The sequence below is a fragment of the Penicillium malachiteum genome (genome assembly GCF_028827825.1).
Source record: "Penicillium malachiteum strain IBT 17515 chromosome Unknown utg000001l:1.0-8184562.0:1.0-8186909.0, whole genome shotgun sequence".
Classification (NCBI taxonomy): domain Eukaryota; kingdom Fungi; phylum Ascomycota; class Eurotiomycetes; order Eurotiales; family Aspergillaceae; genus Penicillium; species Penicillium malachiteum.
The window spans coordinates 3547146-3566156 of NW_026643094.1; the positions used below are offsets into that span (position 1 = coordinate 3547146).

The window sequence follows — 19011 nt, forward strand, 5'->3', positions numbered from 1 at the left end:
GCATTTTACACTATTACGCGGTACACTGCCCTTGTGGTATCTTTGCCTCAAGTCATACGTAAGAACAGCCTGAGTCAGACATAGATCAAAGTATCAGGGATCAGGATGCTTCAGTGATCGTAACAGGAATATTTTCCTGTCTGACAAACCAAGAGTTGATCACATTCCATTCGTGGTCCAAGCTCGGGAGCTCCATCTGTGATATGAGTCATGGTTAGCCAAGGAAGAGAGAAAGAAATTAAAAAGAAAACGATTGATAGAATACTGACATCGAATTCAGTGAAAATAGTGGCAATGACCTTATATACCTCCAGCTGGGCAAGGTGACGCCCCAGACACGAACGAGGACCGGCTCCAAAGTTCAACTGCGACCCTTTCATCTTCTTAACCCGCGATTCATACACCTCTTCTGACTCACCCTTTGCAGGGAGCCAGCGCTCCGGAATAAAAGAGTCAACATTGGCGCCGTAAACAGTGCTATCGCGATGGATGACGTATGGGTTCATGCCGACGATTGTTCCCTCGGCTACGAACCGGCCGTCAGGAAGTGAGAACCCGCCCTTGGGCACAATCCGCTCAATTACCATGGCCAAGCCGGGGCTAATTCGCATTGCCTCGCGTATCACAGCGTCAAGGTATGGAAGACTGACGATTTCTTTCCATTGAGCTGGCAAAGTAAGTTTGGCTGATCGGAGCTCATCGCACAGCTTCTTGTACACGTTTGGATGCTTCAGAACATGGTAGATCACAGAGATCATGGTGCTTGCGGTCGTATCGCCTCCAGCAATGACATTGGAGAGCATGTACATAATCACAGTGTTGTCGTCAACGGTGTCCGTGTGCTTGTCCTTGAGAGCAATGAACTTATCCATATAGTCGGCAACCCGACCCTTGATGGAATCTCCATCTGCTAGTCGTGTTTGATATTGCCCAACGCTAAACCCTGTGGCCCATCCAAAGCTAGGAGGTCCAACACGGCAAATAGGATTCTTATCGAGCAGGAAATCTAGCTTCGGAATTTGGCAAATCTGGAAGAAAACTGGTCAGAAAAGAAAAGACGAAATAGCTTAGGTAGAGCGAACCGAAGCAAAGTAATCCAAACTCTTAGAAGAAGTCTCCAGTAAATTTTGGTGGTCAAATCCCGCTTCAAGAATTCCCAGATCTTTAGAGAAGGTGACCTGGCCCATTACATCCCATGAAAGGAAAGTGATATAATCAGAGATTTGACAAATTTTCCCTGGTTGAGTGAACCTCTCCCGTATCTTGTCCGTGAAGGAGCTGATCATCACGTCAATTGCAGGTTCGACATCCTGGACTTTGGTCATAGAGTATAGATTCTTAACGGGACGAAGATGCTTTGAATGCCACTTCTCATCTTGATGGGAGAAGAGATTTTTTATTCGCATTCCATTCGCCTTTATATCATTCACAGTGTACAAGTCACTTTTAAGCCAAGGATCCCTGACAGTGTAGACCTCACTGATCAAGCCTGGATCCGACAAACTCAGAACATTGGGACCAATTCGAATAGCAGATCCTAGCTTCCGGTGAAGCTCTAGGTGGGTAAGCTCGCATCGACCTTGGTATGTCTCGATAAAGCGCCATATATTCGTGAAGCTCGTTTGCCAGGGTCCTGGAAATGATTTTAAGGGAGAACGCAGATAGTTCCACAGGAATCGGGAAAATAATAAAATGATCCCGGAAAGAATAGCTTGAGTCAAGAATCCTTGAATGGTCGGCATTATGATCAACGTCCAGCAATCAACTGCCAGTGATACTGCAGGAAGGGAGATTTGACTGTTACAAGGATTGACAGACTTGAATGTTGAAGTATGGAGACTCGGGCGGGCCAAATACAAAAACCAAGCAAAATTCGGAAAGTGGACACGGCTGTAGTTGCCCCCTATCTTTAGAATTGTTACAAATAGGTATCATCTTATTAACCGATGAATTCCTTCGACTCAAGGATGCAACCACTTCTGGCGCGATATACAGAAAGAGTATCATTATTGCTGATCTCTGGAAGAACTTGGAGCCAGCGCCCTTTGTCTTTGGTCGAGACAAAAATTAGATCCATTTTTTGCGGAGTACATTAAGTGTCAAATCCTGCATACTAAGGATACTGATTAACAGGATTCAGGTTTACCACTGACACGTAGTCACTGTTCAAACTAAAGATATGGGCGTATGCAGGATGCATCGGAGTGGGTCACGTACCATGAATCCTCAGCGAGGCAGGGACTTTTCTTTTATCAAATAATAACAACTCGTATCTATAATAAAAACAGAAGTTCCAATGTACTAGCCTCGAGCCACAAAAATGGCTTGCGGGTGGCGGTTTAAGGTATAAAGAAATTTGAAGCTTACTCAATAAGTGCTGACGCCCTAGGTGGGCATGAATGTACCTATTGGCCCCCAAGTTGCAGCCCCCAACACTTCCCGCCTCGAGGCCCATGCGGGGCGAAGGAGCATACTAGTAGATTAGTCTACACTACCCAAAATTACTCCATATCTGCATCCTGAGGTCATTCAAATGTTTTCTTATGAAACCATGCCAAAGCGGGCAATTAATTCGAGTACCGGCGCCCGTAATAACGTGGTTCCTGAACCTTAGAAGCGGTTGTGGCTAGCGGGCCGCTTTGCATGGCCCCCTACACATACGCCACTAGATCTATGTGTTTGCACTTTTTTTAGACACAGGCTGTCAGGGTGCTTTTGCATATGAAAGGTTTTCCCCCACTTGAATGTCTCCATCCTTCTTCAGGAGTCTTCATGCTCCCATTTCTATGTCATCTCAACGATGACAAGCATCACTGATATCTTTGGTCCGGCGCCCAGTGATATCAACCTATCAGCGAATAAAACGCCTTCAGACAACGCTGCTTCTATCGCGATATTCATCATAGCGGTGATTGTTGTCGTTCTTCGCGTTTTCACAAGGATTTATATTGTAAATTCAAGCTTGGGTGCTGATGATCTCATTATAATATGTTCATTGGTAAGGGATATTTCCTCTCACTACCTGACTTCCACGGTTTACTGGAGGGAGATCTAACCTCGCCTTGTTTTAGATACCGCTTGCCGTGTTGTTGGCTCTTACAATTTTGGGTGAGTATCTTACTAGTTTGAAAATTATCAGTTCTTCATTTTTCAGAATATTGATTCTTCTCATTCAGCCGGCACAGATGGATTAGGAAAACATGTATGGGTTTCTACCGTTGGTGATGTGGTCAACATGAGAAAGGTAATTCCCAAACTTGAACAGCATTGTTTACAGACCAATATGTTCGATTATTAACACTTCCATTTCGCCACAGATCCTTTTTACCTATATCTGGATCTATATCGCACTGATGGTCATCATCAAGTGTTCGATCTTGATGTTCTACCGAAAAATTCTCTGCATGAAAAAATCAGCTTGGATCTTGATGGGACTTTGTTTCGCATGGGCCATTGGATGTGGTGTCGCGGTGGCCGCGGCTTGCCAACCTCTTTCTTATTTCTGGACGATGTACAACAACGGGGAGGGGAAATGCATCATCAGCCTTTACGGCTTTTACTTGGGGAATGCCGCAGCCAACGTCTTTACAGTTATCTGCATTTTGTCGGCGCCATTGCCTGTCATTTGGAAGCTCCAAATGCGTAAGGCACAAAAGGTTATGGTCACTGCCATTTTCCTGCTGGGTTCATTGTGAGTTTACTGATCTTAAGGATCGCACCCCTGTACTTTCGGTACGACTGTTCTTTACAATACTAACTATATGGAAGTGTCTGCGTTGCTAGTATCATGCGAATCTACTACATGAGTTTCCTCAACACGGATGTCGACGTCAACTGGATTATGGGTGATGTATTCGTTTGGTCAACCGTGGAACCAGCCATCGGCATTGTCTGCGCGTGTTTACCGACCCTACAACCACTTCTTCGCTGGTCGCTGAAGAATGTGGTTGGATCTAGTATGGGCCGATACTTTGGTGGTTCCGACCCGAGAAGTGGATATAAGGGATATAGTCTTGAGGAGAGACGACGAACGTTCGAGGGATCCGCCAACGGTCATGCTTTCCATCACATGAGTGCGAGCGACTTTGGTGTGCGTGGTAAGGGATCAGAATCTAATACTGATGATCTAAGTCCAATCATCACTTCTGCTCAAGTCAATGCTTATGCGTTTCGTGAGGAAGGGGATGTTGAGGACTCCCATGATCCGGGCTTCATTTCCGTTGATCGGGATATACACTGGACAGAGGATCATCATGTGTGATAACAATTGAAAGTGATTCTATTAGCCCTGGGTTTATTGAGACAATTGGCAGCTATATTGAGTACAAATAATGACTGAAACTCGAATTACTACACAACTACATATAGATACCTGGGCAGTTCAAGGTAGAGTACAGCATGGATGTTGCCATGTTGGAAGTTTGGAGCAGTAATTCTGAAGGAATGCCGATCGCAATAAGAGCCAGAGATCTGGGATAGTGTCCATGAACATTTGGAACGCGCATCTCATGAAATTATGGATTGTTCTCTTCTGATCACAATCTTCAAATGGCTAATCTTTTTCCTAGAATTTGGGTATTCTCAAGGCTTGAGACTGGACAAGCTGATGAACCTTGGAACTTAGGCTTGAAATTTGTCCATATGTCTCAATTTTGGTGATGATGGAGCGGGCCGTTCGGGCCGTTCAGGGGGAGACATTGAGACAAAACCAGGGGCCCACTCTGTATAACGGCTCTACGCGTCTCCAACGAGACCTCTGGAGTCAGGAGAGTGTTGAATTTAGAGTGTTCGCGGTCTGCTATTCTGTACGCGGCATCGCTTATACATATAGAAAGATGGGACTGGGATGAAAAATAGAGCAACACATAGGAGAATAGAGCCCTCCTAGGTAACTCCGGATGGAAAGCGAGATATCCAATGTCTCATAGCATTTGTTCTATCTATTCTTATGATCAAGAAATTTATTTATCAGATAATCTCTGTCAGAGCTCAGGCCGCTGCAAAAAGGTCAATTTCGACCTCTGCATCTAACGGAAGTTTTGCAACAGCAACGCAAGTACGGCACTAAGTAAAATAAATCATTCGTCAACATGTGTTGAAACGAGACTAGTAATTTCGAAGACAATTCTTACAGGCTTAATCTTGATATCATCTGTGAAAACTTTCGCGTATCCTTCATTCACTTTCGCGTAGTGATCCATGCTGGAGACGAAGATGTTGATTTTCACGGCTTTGTTCAGATCACTACCAGCGGCCTTGAGAATTGCCTCAAGGTTTTGAAGAGCTTGAACCTTTTAAATGATCAATATATCAGACAAATTCACTTGCAGGAGCAAGACCAATAAGCCCAACGGACACTCACGGTTCTATCGGAAGCATCGCCAGGAACAAAAGTTCCCGTCTTTGGGTCAAGGCCAAGACTACCAGAACAATAAATCATGCCATTGCAAATTATTGACTGGGACATGAGAGAGTTTGGAGCAGGAGCATCCGGGATCAGAATGGCGACTTTTGCTGAAGACATGTTGAGATGAAAATAAGAAATACTAGATGACTTCAAGTTGAACTTCGACTCGGAGTTGGATGGGACAGCGAACGGGGGAAGAAACCCGACGAATATATAGCAAAGTTGGAGCCCCCAAAACTTGAAGATTGTACAAAAGCTATAATTTCAAGTCAATAGTAGGTGGTATGCATTTTCAGCATCTCCAGGACTCCGAGTCGTCAACTCGAGCATGAGTCCTCGAAAAGATGCCCAAAAACATCAATGTTGATGTTCGGCGTTACTTTCTCGGTCAGCGCCCGGGCGGATTTGGTAGGCGCCGCTGTATAAGGCAAGTCACGCCGTACATTTGAGGTAGTTAATGATATCCAACTCTAGTATAGACCAGTTGGTCCCTTGACTTGATATTAGGCTTGGAAAGCACACTTGCGGTACTAGGTAAAGGAGAGATGGAAGCTTCAAGTTAGGTTCAAGTTTTTATTATTTTGTGTATTTTACAGGGCTTGGATGAGCTAGTGAGTGTATCCCAGCATTTGAACGCATGAAGGCTCAATTCAACATCAGCTTTGTATCTGTTCTCATTGCAATATGTCGCCACAAACTCGTTCTATGCGAGCCAGTCGACGGGCCCTCTGCCCAAACCTGCTCAAGCAAACAGATTCCCGTACTCATGGATCCTATTGCATTTGGCTCAACCTGTGCATACCATCGCTGGAATCTTTCCTGGAGATGAGGATCAAATGCTTCACTTGCTGCAATGAAGGCCGGCCAATATAATGGAGACGCCGAAACCTGCCACTCGACCTTAATGGATTCAACAGCTTCAATGCTGTCAATCACGTCCTCAACAAATGGTTTCAGATATCGATGTCCAAGTAGCCGAATGTGTTGTGCAAAGAATATTATGAGAGCTTTGTGGAAGGCACGAGTCATGTTATGGATGATATTCGCGTTTGCCACGGGGCTGGATGTGACGTCCGCAGCTATAGGATCGGCACGCCAATCCATGATACTCGTTTCTAACTCATCACATCTCTCGGCCAGGGGAGATGTTATATGAGTGTTTCCAGATCTTTCCCGTGCATCGGAAACTGCATTTATGAGCTCCGTTGTTCTGGCCAAAAAGACCAACAGGCTCTTTGGAATCGCGTATATGCTTTCATAATCACCTGTTTGTTTCACACCATAAGATTTTGGATATGGAGATGTATTGAGCTCGATGCCATCAATAAGCTCAGATGCAGCATTGGACAACGGTGATGCCGCCGCATTCCATGTATCGGGTATGTTTTCCGAAATTCTGGGGACCCGAATAGCTGTGCTATCATAAATCGTTCTTAAATAAAAGTAAATACGGTGGAGTGCGATTGCTTTGTTTGAATATTGGGATTTCCATTTGGCGGCTTCTGTGATCAATCTGGAAGCACCTTCAAGATGGAGACCACAACTGGCAGTGTCGCCTGACATCACCTACAAAGCAGATACTGTTAATATCGTGCATTTTAAAATCGAAAGTTTGACAACTACTCACATTGATAGAGACCATGGATAACATGGTAGCAAGGACTTCCTTGTATTTTGGCCGCGTTGGCGATGTAAATCGTGCGTTGACGGACTCATTCAAAAGGTTCATTGCAGTACCATGAAAATGCATAGCCTCCGTCTCCCATTTGGTGGCTTCGTCGATTTGGGACTGACATCTCATGTGCTTTGATAGGTAGAAAGCGCTAATCGATAGCAATGTGTTCCTCAAGGCTGATCGTATCACACAAGTTGACCCTTGAACTGCCATTTCACCAGCGCTCTGAAGTGCGCGAGGCAGATGGAAGGTCTTCCAAGGGCTCTTGGGACTATCCAGAGCCGGGAAAGTATGTACAACACGAGTTGTATAGTAATGCATCAATAGTCGCTCGTTGCTACTAAGATATGAAGGGGGAGGGGCCTGCGGAACAACTGGCGCAAGATCAAAGTTCCAAATACTATGTCCCTGGACATGATTAAGTTCATCATTTTCCAGGTTAAAAGCATCAAGCTGATCGAGTTGATCGAGTTGATCAATGTCAATATCGTCTTCGGCAGATGCGAGACCCAGTGATTCTTTGAATGGGAATATGAAGGGTCTTTGTATTTCGCAAAGTTGTGTCATAGAAGTGGGGTCTGCTCCTGATGTTATCGTTTCAGCAACATTCTGGGAAACTCCAGACGCACAGTCAAGGTTCGTATTCTGGTCATCGCATATTGCTATGGGTGAGTGAGTTTCTTCTTGAGGTGGACTCTGGACTTGTGGAAACCCCAGGGACTCAAATTCCAAATCCACGGCACGATTATTATTCTCAGATGTATGAAAAACTCCAAAACCTCCAATAAAGCCTGAGGACGTTTGGTTGGTACCTTGCCTATTGGGCTGTCCTGGGTTGAGTGCATCTATGGCGAGTAGAATATCCTCCACCTCATATGAGCGAGGTGAGTCTGCATTCTTAGCTCCACATTCCAATCTCTGTCCCAAATGTTTTGTTGATGAACCACTTACCCGAAATAATTCGACTTCTGAAAGACTTGACTGGCTGGGGATTCTCCTCACACAATAACTGGCGATCATCTTCTAGACCAGTGTCAGGGGTCATCCAATGAAGTCGCACACCATAGCCCCCACAAGGCACGCGGCGGTTGGTGCATTGGTTACAAGCGGGTCTTTGTTCGTCACATTTCACTTTGCGTGCTCGACATGTCCAACAACCCGTAAATGTTTTCTTGTGTTTGCGAGGCCGATTGCCTGACCGGAGGGAATGAGCGGGCATCGAACTTGAATATCGAATTGATGCCCCAGAGTACAACAATGCGGGTCTAATTCGGAATCTGGAGCCCTGCGGTTACACAGGGACTTGCAAAAAAAAGTGGGAAAGTGAGAGCGAGAGGTTCATCCTTATGTCTATGAAGATAAGGTGAAAATGAGGGGGGAGTGGAGACATCTGGAAGACTCCACAATGTGGCTGATCTTGGATTTTTGCATCCAATGATGACAATGATGACCAAAGCCTTGTTATCCGTCGCGTTTGTCTTTGCTTTATCTCAGATCTGGCTATCGGTAATATGTGTCTTGGAAACTTGTCGGAATTGACTTCTATCCCTGTAAGTCCCGACGGGACGAATAATTGCCTCAATAATTTTGTATTCTATTCTAGCCAAACAATCAGTTGCACATAACTTGAAAAATGAGAGAGAAACCTGATAAAATAAATAAAATAAAATAAAGTCCATAGTGAACAATACCGTATGGCCTCGAGATCGCCTCGCTATTATAATGACAATGTCTTAGTAGCGGCACGAGTTGTACTACCGAATATGGAAGGTCATTCCCTTTATAGAATAACATGAGTACTCCGACTCATTGGAATCTTGGAAGTATGGAAATTCAATGAGTTTCAAACTTCAAGGAGTAGTAATAGTATACTAGTAGTTCAAAATAAAATATTACAGTATTGTTCTACTCACTACTTATTGAGAAAAGATCCGACCATCTCACATCCATCCGACTTCAAGTTAGTTTTTTTTTTTCTACATACACACTGGCAACTATGTATTCCGACTATGATTTGGATAAGCCGATCGAGGCAAAAGTTGGTCTTCGTCAAGGCTTAACCTCATATGGCGATGCCCATTTCTCTCTATTCCTGCGCAAAGTATTCATCAAAGCACTCGGATATAGCGAGGAGTCTATTGAGAAGCCTATTATCGGAATCGTGAACACATTCTCTGGCTTCAATCCATGTCACGCAAATGTACCTCAACTCATTGAGGCTGTTAAGCGTGGTGTTCACCTCGATGGTGGCCTCGCAGTGGAATTCCCAACAATCAGTATCCATGAATCGTTTTCGTCGCCTACAAGCATGTACCTGCGCAACTTGATGAGCATGGATACTGAGGAGATGATCCGGCCCCAGCCTTGTGATGCAGTGGTCCTTATTGGAGGTGAATAATCATTCATTCAACTAGTTTACTTTAAGTTCACAGCTGACTGTACAAATAGGATGTGATAAAACAACAGTGACCCAGCTGATGGGTGGACTCTCTGCAAATAAGCCAATTCTACACCTTGTCACCGGGCCAATGATGACAGGCAAGTTCAAAGGTGTTCGTATTGGTGCATGCACAGACTGCCGAAACAACTGGGCCAAATTCCGGGCTGGAGAGATTGATATTGAAGATATTTCCGCCATCAATGAGGAGTTAGCACCCGCGGTAAATTTCCTTCGTCCCTCAAAATTTATGATTTGTGCATCAAACTAAATTCGCCATGATCAGGGCGGTACTTGTGGAGTAATGGGCACAGCCAGCACGATGGCGTGTGTTCTGGTTGGTCTTGGATTGATGCCATTTGCTGGAGCTTCCCCTGCTGCAGTTTCATCTGCCCGTTTACGCGTCGCAGAAAAAACGGGCAGTAATGCAGTAAAGTCATGCCAGCAATCCGAGCCTCTGCGGCCCCAGACTCTTCTGACACGGGAGTCATTTCTGAACGCCATTACAGTTCTCCAAGCAATAGGAGGCTCCACCAATGTGGTTGTTCATCTAATGGCTATTATTGGACAGCATCCGAGTGTTTCAGGGACTATCACTCTGGAAACTTTCAACGAGATTGGAGCACAGACTCCTCTTCTAGTTGATTTGAAGCCTAGCGGCTCAAACTATATGGCAGATTTTCATGACTCGGGTGAGTGGGAGTACATGCAGATAATCAATCACAGTTACTGACAGCTTCCTAGGTGGAATGCTTTCTCTTCTTCATAAACTGAAGCCCTTATTGCATCTGGATGCATTAACGATTACAGGCCTGACACTAGGTCAAAAATTGGCAAAGGCCGCGCCAATGTCATTACCACAAGAGCTGAGCTGTATCCAATCTTTTGACAAGCCACTCTATAGAAAATCGTCGTTGGTGGTTCTCAAAGGAAATCTCGCCCGGGAGGCGCTGTAATCAAAGCAAGTGCTTCTAAAAGACAAGAACTATTGAATCATACCGGTCGCGCGGTCGTATTCAAAAATTCGATAGACCTCACAGAGCGCATCGATGATCCAGACCTTGATGTGAATCCAGAAGACATTTTAGTGCTGCAGAATATTGGTCCAATTGGAAATCCTGGAATGCCTGAAGCAGGCATGACCCGATTCCTCGGAAGCTTAGCACCAAAGGTGTCTCTGATATGATACGCATATCTGATGGTCGCATGAGTGGAACTGCTGGTGGAACTATTGTACTCCATGTATCCCCTGAGGCGGCTAATCTCTCATCGGTTCTTGGTATCGTCCAGAGTGGCGATACTATCTCTCTCGACGTGGAAGCAAGGATTTTGAACGTTGACATCACAGATGAAGAGATTCTTCGGCGACAGGAAACTAGAAAGGAGGCAATGACAAAAGAGCAGGCCCTTGGGTGCAAAAAGAGACTACTAGAGGCTATCGAGGTCTCTACATTCGTTCAGTCACTCAAGCTGAGCATGGCGCTGATTTTGATTTTCTTCGGTCTACATACACTGGACCTGCTAGTGACCATTTTTGAACACGAAAGAGTGGATAGTGTTATCTGATATATGTAAAGTACAGCTACTGAGGATTTGGATATGCACATATGTGAGAAGCAGCCTTCTCCTTTATAAAATGAATGATTCAATGTTTTACTCTACATTGGAAATGCCTGAAAGAACCTTGGGCCTGAGTTGAATATTGAATTATGCCCAGGTGAAATCTTTGCCACTGGCGGTACTACCAGTAGCTACTATCTTCAAGTTATTTGTAGTATATCACTGGCACTCCAGGGCTATGTATTATTGTATCCAGGTCACAGCCCCAGGTGGAGGTTTCTCGAGCCTGATATCAATTGACTGATTTTGATAAAGCAACCTCTGAATCCTTGGCCTAATTATTTCCACCTACATCGATAGTCCTCATTTTCAATAATAAATTCTGCACTCAAACATAAGGCAGCATACACCAATTTGGGGAAATATCATAGCCGCGGGGCCGTGACAGAGAGGGCAAACCTCGGCGTTGCGGGGCAGATGAACCTAAGAGTCTCAACGTTTGAACAAGATCTGGATTTTTCTAGAATTTGAAGATACTTTTATAAATTTTGTTAGCTAAAATTAACTCGAGGATCTTGAAGTAGCCTGGCGCTTGAATAGCCTATTTTTATGCACCATCTACATCCTTATTCATAGTAATCCCCCTCGAGTCTGGACCAACATTTTAAGTCTTATCGTATTGCCCCCCACAAGGCCCCAACTTCCAACCATAAACAGCAGGACTGAGCGAAGAGGGGCTTATCGGCAAACTAAAGCACTGAAGTATCAACTTTTCATAGGAAAGTAAAAGGAGTATACCGCTATCGGTGTTTATCGTAGTACATTACCACAAGCTATTACCTACCCAGGTGCCACATATGGGCAACTCTCCCCGGACTGGAAGCAAGCTCTCTAGTAGACCTCGGGTTCAAATATTGTGAAGCTCCAGCCTGATTCTACAATTTTTGAAGATATATTTTCATTTTTTCTCAGAATTCGCGTCATTATTCTTGTCTTCAGAAACATTTTCGACGAAACTCTTCAAAATGGCGAATCGCGGCAGGAGCCTTAACAATCAGGTCTTTTCTATTAAGGATCTTCAACAACATGGCTCGAACAAGATGGATAAGTCAACCCGGGGTAAGCTCCTAGACTTTGAGCTTCAAGTTCATAATGTTGATACGTGATTCAAAGCTAACTCACACCGTGACATATAGATTACTACAATGAAGGAGCTATGGATCTCATCACGTATGTTCAATTTTCCTTTTCCAAATCCTTATCCTCGTCCTTTTAGAGATCTCTTGGTCTAAACAGGAATGAACCCCAGTTTGCGATCAAACGAGGCGGCCTATGACCGATATATGATTCGTCCTCGGGTTTTACGCGATATCTCAGGTCTCGATACCAGCACTCAGTTCCTCGGCATGAAGGTCAAGTTCCCATTCGGTTTCTCTCCTACTGCTATGCCAACTCTGGCTCACCCAGATGGCGAGGTTGGAATTTCTAAAGCTTGTGCGGAATCTGATACTCCGATGGGCTTGTCTAACTATTCGACGGTGGATCTGGAAAAAGTCATCAGTCATCGCAAACAAAATCCCTATGTGATGCAAATCAGTCTTCTCAAGAACAAACCTGCGATGATCCAATTGATTAAGCGTGCAGAATGTGAGATTTTTATTCGAATATGACTCGTTCTGAGAAGTGCACAAGGTCAATTCTCTGACAAAGTATCTAGCTGCTGGCTTTAATGCGTTCTTCGTTACGCTGGATTGCCCCTATCTTGGTCGCAGATTGAATGAGTACCGAAACGAATTCTCAGTACCGAAGGGAATGGAATTCCCCAATCTGTATCCCGGTGTCGATGTTACCAACCTTGAGGATGGTGACGAGTCTATGGCTTACGGTAAGAACCCGGAAGGAGAAATTCGTTCAACTTTCCAATTATCTGACGATGTTATCAAATAGACGACAGCATTGAATGGCCCGATATTATACCCTTTTTTCGCAAGCATACCAAAATGCAGGTCTGGGCCAAGGGAAGTAAGTATGAGATCTTGTGGTCTTCAATGCCTTCAATGCACTGGCAACTTTTCAAGGCCTAGATATTAACGTGGGTTTTCTGTCTAGTTTATACTGCTGAGGATGCTGAACTTGCAGTGAAGCACGGCTTCAACGGAATTCTTATCTCAAACCACGGTGGTCGCCAACTTGACGGTGTGCCATCAACTCTAGATGCACTCCGTGAGATTGCGCCCGCTGTGAAGCGTCGGATCCCCGTTGCCGTTGATGGAGGCATTCGCCGTGGTACGGATATTTTTAAGGCTTTAGCTCTAGGAGCGGACTTTTGCCTTGCCGGACGACCGGCACTTTGGGGGTTGGCTGTGAGTTCTTCTTCGTTGTCCTCTCTCTGTGTTGCAATTTGGGTATGCTGACCTATTATAAAATATAGTACGACGGCCAAAATGGAGTGAAGTTGGCTCTCGACCTACTTTATGACGAGTTCAAAGTCTGTATGGCACTTTCTGGGTACGTCTTTCTATATTCTACTATTTTATGTTACATGGACTCACACAAGAGTTCGTCAAGTTGTCGGAATGTGGCCGCCATCAACAAAAACTGCGTCTCACTGTTACAGCAGGATGGCCGCCTCTTGAAACTGTAAGAACTGAAATGCTGAATTGATATGAATGGGATGTGGTTTGAACATGTGAATCAACTTCTACTAGTATAGAGCATCTGAATGGAATATTTTATGTATATACCAACTCTCAACTTACTGAACCAAACTTTATCGTGACATACTACTTGACTTCAAGGTCCATCCACACCAGCTGACATGTGCATGCACTTGGGCCAAAGGAGAATTCAAGTTTATTCTAAATTTTTATATAAAATCTTTAAGTAGCATTCTCCAGGACCTTGAATCATTTGAAGGCTCATATATGCCACCTGGGCAGTGAGCGCTTCAAGCGAGAGGATCGACATTTCAGTAACTTCAACTCAGCATTCAAATGACTGAGGCTTATGTAAATGGATATTTTTCATTGCAGTTTCTCAGACTGACCTAATAACATACAGAAACACTCAATTGCTCCATCATGGTCTATTACGCGAAAAGAAAGCCGTTTAAAAGAACTTGAACCTAAGCATCAGCCGCTGCCCAGGTGAGCTCTAACTGACGTTTAAAAGATTTTGAAATTGAATCATATTCGAGTTCTAGAGCATGGACTTGATAATATGAAGCAGGCCTAAAATCTAACATCTAGAGTGATGCACGATGCACTACATTCACATTGCCTCTTACCACAGTTTTCATATTCAATTAATCTTCAATGCCATATCTGCTTCCTTCACGTCCTAGCCCAGAATGTTTAATACCGCCAAATCTACATCGTGTTAGCCTGTGATACTATATCATGGTGAATTAAAAGCAAGGTCAACTTACGGAGCGGGAGCATCTGACATAACACCTGTGTTCAAACCAACCATACCAAAAGACAGAAGCTCCGTGACTCGAGAAGCGCGATCAATGTTCTGGGTGAAAATGTATGAAGCCAGGCCCACTTCACAGTCGTTAGCCATATCGATGACTTCGTCCTCGGTGTCGAAGGAAAAGATTGGTGCTAATGGGCCAAATATTTCCTCTTGCATCAGTCGCATATTGGGAGTCACATTGGTCATAATAGTAGGCTCGATGAAGTTTTGTCCTATATCCAAGGTGATTAGCGGGATGGGTTGATTATCGGGGCTCAAAGGAGAATTACCGATATCAATACGCCTTCTACCTCCAGCCTCAACCTTGGCGCCTGACTTAACAGCATCTGCAATGAGGCTCTCCACGCGATCGGCGGCACCAGGTGTAACTAGAGGACCATGAGTAGTCTTACTATCGAAACCAGGCCCCACCTTGAAACCTGCAACAACAGCATTGAGCTTTTTCACAAACTCATTATAAATTCCCTTCTGAACAAAGATCCGATTGGAGCAGACACATGTCTGACCGGATGACTTGAATTTGCTGGCGACTGCGCCGGCAACTGCCAGATCAAGATCTGCGTCGTCAAAAACTATGAACGGGGCATTTCCACCAAGCTCTAGGCTCAGCTTCTTCAGGGTATTGCTGGACTGGTTCATGAGAATTTTTCCGACGCGAGTTGAGCCTGTGAAGGATATCTTTCGGACGGTGTTGGAGGTGCACAGGGCGAGACCAATTTCGGGTGTATTCTCCAAAGCGGAAACACTGTTAATAACGCCCTTGGGAACACCAGCCCTCTCTGCTAGGACTAAAAGGGCATTGGCAGTGAAGGGTGTCTCGCCTGCTGTTTTGACAACGGCAGTGCATCCTACTGCAAGAGCAGGACCAAGCTTTCGGGTGATCATAGCGGCAGGGAAATTCCATCTAGTTTCAATGTAAGTCTTTCAAATAAACAAGGATATGCTTCGAGTGCGATATGAGGAATCACATACGGTGTAATAAGACCAACCACACCAATGGGCTCCTTGAGAACAGAGACTCGAAACCCGGGTTGACTGTGAGGAATCACATCTCCATAAACACGGGGAGCCTCTTCAGCAAACCATTCGAGGAAGCTTGCTGCAAATTGGACCTCACCTGCTGCATCAAGTCCTGCCTTGCCATTTTCCCATGTAATCAGAGTTGCTAAGTCTTCTTTGTCTTCTATCACCAATTCGTACCATCGGCGCAGAACTCTTGAACGGTCTCGGCCAGTGCGAGAGCGCCAGGCGGGGAGTGCACCAGCTGCGGCATTGATGGCTGTCTCTGCATCTTGAGCTACGGACTCTGGGCATGAGCCGATAAATACTCCATTGGCAGGATCTATACACCCAGAAGCAATTCAGTACATGAATCGCAAATGAGATGTTCCAGGGTAATAATTTCCATACCGTAAACGTTGAATGATTTGCCGGATACCGAATCGATCCACTGGCCATCAATGTAGTTCTTATCGACAAAAAGAGAGGAATCTCGAAGCTTCGGTGCCGAGTAGCTCATTTTGTTAAGTCCTTCTAGTTGAAGAAGGTGTCTCTCAGTTGAAAAAGTTCATGCGCTTGACTTGACTTGCTCGAGGGATCGTTATAAACCTCCAGGGTTTTACTCGGGATATACTGGTCCAAGTCGAAAGTGAAGATCATCGAGGTGGGCTTAGAGACCGATGAGACTGAATCATTCCAATGATGTTGTCATTTGATATCCACCATTGTAGGCATCTTATCGCGGAAATCATCCGATCGACCAGCACATTTTCTCTCTCCTCTCCTCTCCCATTTCGGTAGATAAAGCAATACGGCAGGACTACAGTCATTTAAGGCAAAGATCGACTTCATCACTTTATCGATTGGATGCAATTATCCTTGATTCCACTCGCGGGGTCAGTTGGAGTGAGTTGAATTGGAAAGACCGAGCGAGAGGGTCCCACATTAGCGGGGTTAATGCCGCTCATCCAATACTGTGGAGATCGGTATCTCCATCCTATCTTGGGAGCTTTACACCCAAGTCTGGACTCTGCATATGTGGGGGAATACCAGCAAGGCAATCTATTTTTCGTGTCCTTGGATAATCAGTTCAAACTTCAAGGCTAGCTTGAAATCTTGGCACCGATATATAACATTGTAACACCCAACTTGAAGTCAAGATCGCAGACTTTGGATCTATATCCTAGAAAAGCATCTCATTAGTAACTCCGATCATATCTTCTTTCGTCGCAACTAAGTGAATCACCTTCAATTATCTGATAGAATGTCTAAGACTGTCAAGACGGTTGACCTATCCCACACGGCCGGCCTCTACTATGGTCCAGCAACTATCTCGAGCGGAAAAGTCCTACACATCGCGGGTCAACCTGGTAACACCAAAGATGGACATGTACCCAAGGATTATGAGTCCCAGATCCACCTCTCTCTCTTCAACCTGCGTAAGTTGATTATCGCAGCCGGTGCGGACATCAAGGATATCGCAAAGCTCAACGTTTATATCGTCGATTACGATGTAAACAACCGCAAGCACGCTCGCCCTCTTCAAAGTTTCTTCGGAAAGCACCGACCAGCTCAGACTCTCGTCCCTGTCCCCAAACTCGCTGTTCCTGAGTGGTTGATCGAAATTGACGCAATCGTTGCTCTCCCCGAACCTTCAATTCCTCCTGTCCTCCCCGCTGCTTCAGAGAACGCTGATGTCATTGTCATTGGTGCTGGTCTTGCTGGACTCACTGCTGCACTCGATGTCATTCAATCGGGCCTCTCTTGCATTATCCTTGAGGCTCGTGATCGCGTTGGTGGAAAGACATGGAGTCAGCCAACGTCTGATGGAAAGGGCTACATTGATGTGGGTGCTGGATGGCTCAATGATACCAATCAAAGCCGTGTCTGGGCGATTGCAAAGCGGTACGGTGCCGAGGTTATTGTACAAAACACACAAGGAAAGGCGGTGATGGAGAACTGGGAAGGAAATGTTTCTTCGTTCGAGTACGGCGAGGTACCAAACGTAAGTACTCCGTTCTACTCTCTTATCGCAAGATATGATACTGACCAAGCATTACTTAGTTTGATGAGGAATCACAGAAGAATGTTACAGAGATTAGAGACATGTGCGAGGCAGAGTGCCAGCAGCTGGATGTTTGGCGCCCCAGCAACACAGAGCTTGACGCCATGACATTTGAGGCTTACCTCCTTTCTCGGGGAGCTAGTAAGGCTGCCATCGGCACAGCAACTGTTTGGACTCGTGCTATGCTTGGAGTGGAACCATGTGATATCTCGGCTCTTTACTTCCTGAACTACTGCAAATCTGGTGGTGGTCTCCTGACCATGCGATCAGACCGCAAGGATGGTGGTCAGTATCTGCGAGTCCGAGGAGGTACTCAGACCCTGTCAAAAGGTCTAGCCTCATCGCTCCCTGAGGGAGTCCTTCGTCTTGAGATCCCCGTTCAATCTATCGCTCAGGAGCAAAGCGGCTCGATCAAGGTGCAAGCTGGCGGTGCCGTATACTCTGCTACCAAGGTCATTACAACTCTCCCTGGTCCAGCTCTCAAGAACATATCTTTCTATCCTCCACTCACTCCCGTCAAGCGGGCTTGGACCGAATCACTCTACTATGGTTACTACACCAAGGCCATGATGGAGTTCAAGACTCCTTTTTGGGTTGAACGTGGATTTTGTGGTCTGGCCAACTCCTTCATTGGTCCTGCAGGTGTTATCCGTGATAGTTGCATTCCTCAGGATAACAAATACGTCCTTACCTGCTTTATGGGTGGTGAACCTGGTCGTACCTGGGCTGCGCTATCCACTGCCGAGCGTGAGAAGACTCTTTTGAAACAGATCGGTAAACTTTACGGCGTCAGTAATGTCGAGGACCAGTTCCTGAAGATGACTGCCTACGAGTGGGTTCATGATGAGTATGCTGGTCTGGGTTGCCCTTGCACCACACTGCCGCCTGGAGTACTTGACACGCTTGGTGGTGATGGCCTCCGTGCACCTGTCGGAAACTTGCACTTTGCTGGTACGGAGACAGCTGGAGAGTGGAAAGGATATATGGAGGGAGCTGTTCGAAGCGGCTCTCGAGCTGCTGCTGAGGTTGTCAAGGATCTCAATGGGCCTATTACCGCTCGACTCTGATTTTCTTCATTTTCTTTTACTAGACACTCCGGGCCAGTTTTCAAAATATTTATTACTACTTATCATTCACTTCTTCCAAGATTCCCCCTCTTGCGTAGCCTGCTCGGCCCATCAAATAATCAAAACTTGTCACTATCAACTATAGCATGCCAGAAGCTTGACATCACTCTAAAGTCAAGCCCTAGGCACTTTAGATAAAGAGTATCTCAATTTGAGTCACCATTACTCACCAGGTAACTTCAATGTTCAATTTTCTTTTTGTCAAAACACTTCTTATTTGATATCTAATTGTATGAGTACTCGAGTGCCCAGGGTGGGGTAGTA

General features: G+C 45.3%; 8 protein-coding genes across 8 annotated transcripts; 4 read left to right on the forward strand and 4 right to left on the reverse strand.

Moving 5' to 3' along the window:
• Positions 1 to 100: 100 nt before the first annotated feature.
• On the reverse strand, positions 101 to 1742 carry N7483_001339 (cytochrome P450; the record flags this gene model as incomplete). Its single annotated transcript, XM_057084776.1, has 3 exons — positions 101 to 196; positions 270 to 1028; positions 1083 to 1742. 3 exons carry the CDS (start codon positions 1740 to 1742, stop codon positions 101 to 103), a joined length of 1515 nt encoding a protein of 504 aa, XP_056950925.1.
• Positions 1743 to 2800: 1058 nt separating this feature from the next.
• On the forward strand, positions 2801 to 4261 carry N7483_001340 (uncharacterized protein; the record flags this gene model as incomplete). Its single annotated transcript, XM_057084777.1, has 4 exons — positions 2801 to 2950; positions 3155 to 3244; positions 3318 to 3691; positions 3769 to 4261. 4 exons carry the CDS (start codon positions 2801 to 2803, stop codon positions 4259 to 4261), a joined length of 1107 nt encoding a protein of 368 aa, XP_056950926.1.
• A 728-nt stretch (positions 4262 to 4989) lies between these two features.
• Positions 4990 to 5524, reverse strand: N7483_001341 (uncharacterized protein; the record flags this gene model as incomplete). Its single annotated transcript, XM_057084778.1, has 3 exons — positions 4990 to 5064; positions 5133 to 5291; positions 5363 to 5524. 3 exons carry the CDS (start codon positions 5522 to 5524, stop codon positions 4990 to 4992), a joined length of 396 nt encoding a protein of 131 aa, XP_056950927.1.
• Positions 5525 to 6052: 528 nt separating this feature from the next.
• Positions 6053 to 8102, reverse strand: N7483_001342 (fungal specific transcription factor domain-containing protein; the record flags this gene model as incomplete). The annotated part of the gene is made up of 3 exons (XM_057084779.1): positions 6053 to 6973; positions 7035 to 8000; positions 8034 to 8102. 3 exons carry the CDS (start codon positions 8100 to 8102, stop codon positions 6053 to 6055), a joined length of 1956 nt encoding a protein of 651 aa, XP_056950928.1.
• Positions 8103 to 9078: 976 nt separating this feature from the next.
• On the forward strand, positions 9079 to 11085 carry N7483_001343 (dihydroxy-acid dehydratase; the record flags this gene model as incomplete). The annotated part of the gene is made up of 5 exons (XM_057084780.1): positions 9079 to 9472; positions 9531 to 9742; positions 9806 to 10211; positions 10330 to 10471; positions 10656 to 11085. 5 exons carry the CDS (start codon positions 9079 to 9081, stop codon positions 11083 to 11085), a joined length of 1584 nt encoding a protein of 527 aa, XP_056950929.1.
• Positions 11086 to 12104: 1019 nt separating this feature from the next.
• On the forward strand, positions 12105 to 13723 carry N7483_001344 (alpha-hydroxy acid oxidase; the record flags this gene model as incomplete). Its single annotated transcript, XM_057084781.1, has 8 exons — positions 12105 to 12198; positions 12276 to 12309; positions 12389 to 12726; positions 12797 to 12964; positions 13027 to 13101; positions 13189 to 13442; positions 13511 to 13587; positions 13648 to 13723. 8 exons carry the CDS (start codon positions 12105 to 12107, stop codon positions 13721 to 13723), a joined length of 1116 nt encoding a protein of 371 aa, XP_056950930.1.
• Positions 13724 to 14383: 660 nt separating this feature from the next.
• N7483_001345 (NAD-dependent succinate-semialdehyde dehydrogenase) lies at positions 14384 to 16075 on the reverse strand (the record flags this gene model as incomplete). The annotated part of the gene is made up of 4 exons (XM_057084782.1): positions 14384 to 14447; positions 14507 to 15460; positions 15529 to 15898; positions 15967 to 16075. The coding sequence occupies 4 exons, from the start codon at positions 16073 to 16075 to the stop codon at positions 14384 to 14386; spliced, it is 1497 nt and encodes a 498-aa protein (XP_056950931.1).
• A 744-nt stretch (positions 16076 to 16819) lies between these two features.
• N7483_001346 (putative flavin-containing amine oxidase) lies at positions 16820 to 18687 on the forward strand (the record flags this gene model as incomplete). The annotated part of the gene is made up of 2 exons (XM_057084783.1): positions 16820 to 17560; positions 17620 to 18687. 2 exons carry the CDS (start codon positions 16820 to 16822, stop codon positions 18685 to 18687), a joined length of 1809 nt encoding a protein of 602 aa, XP_056950932.1.
• Positions 18688 to 19011: the final 324 nt, after the last annotated feature.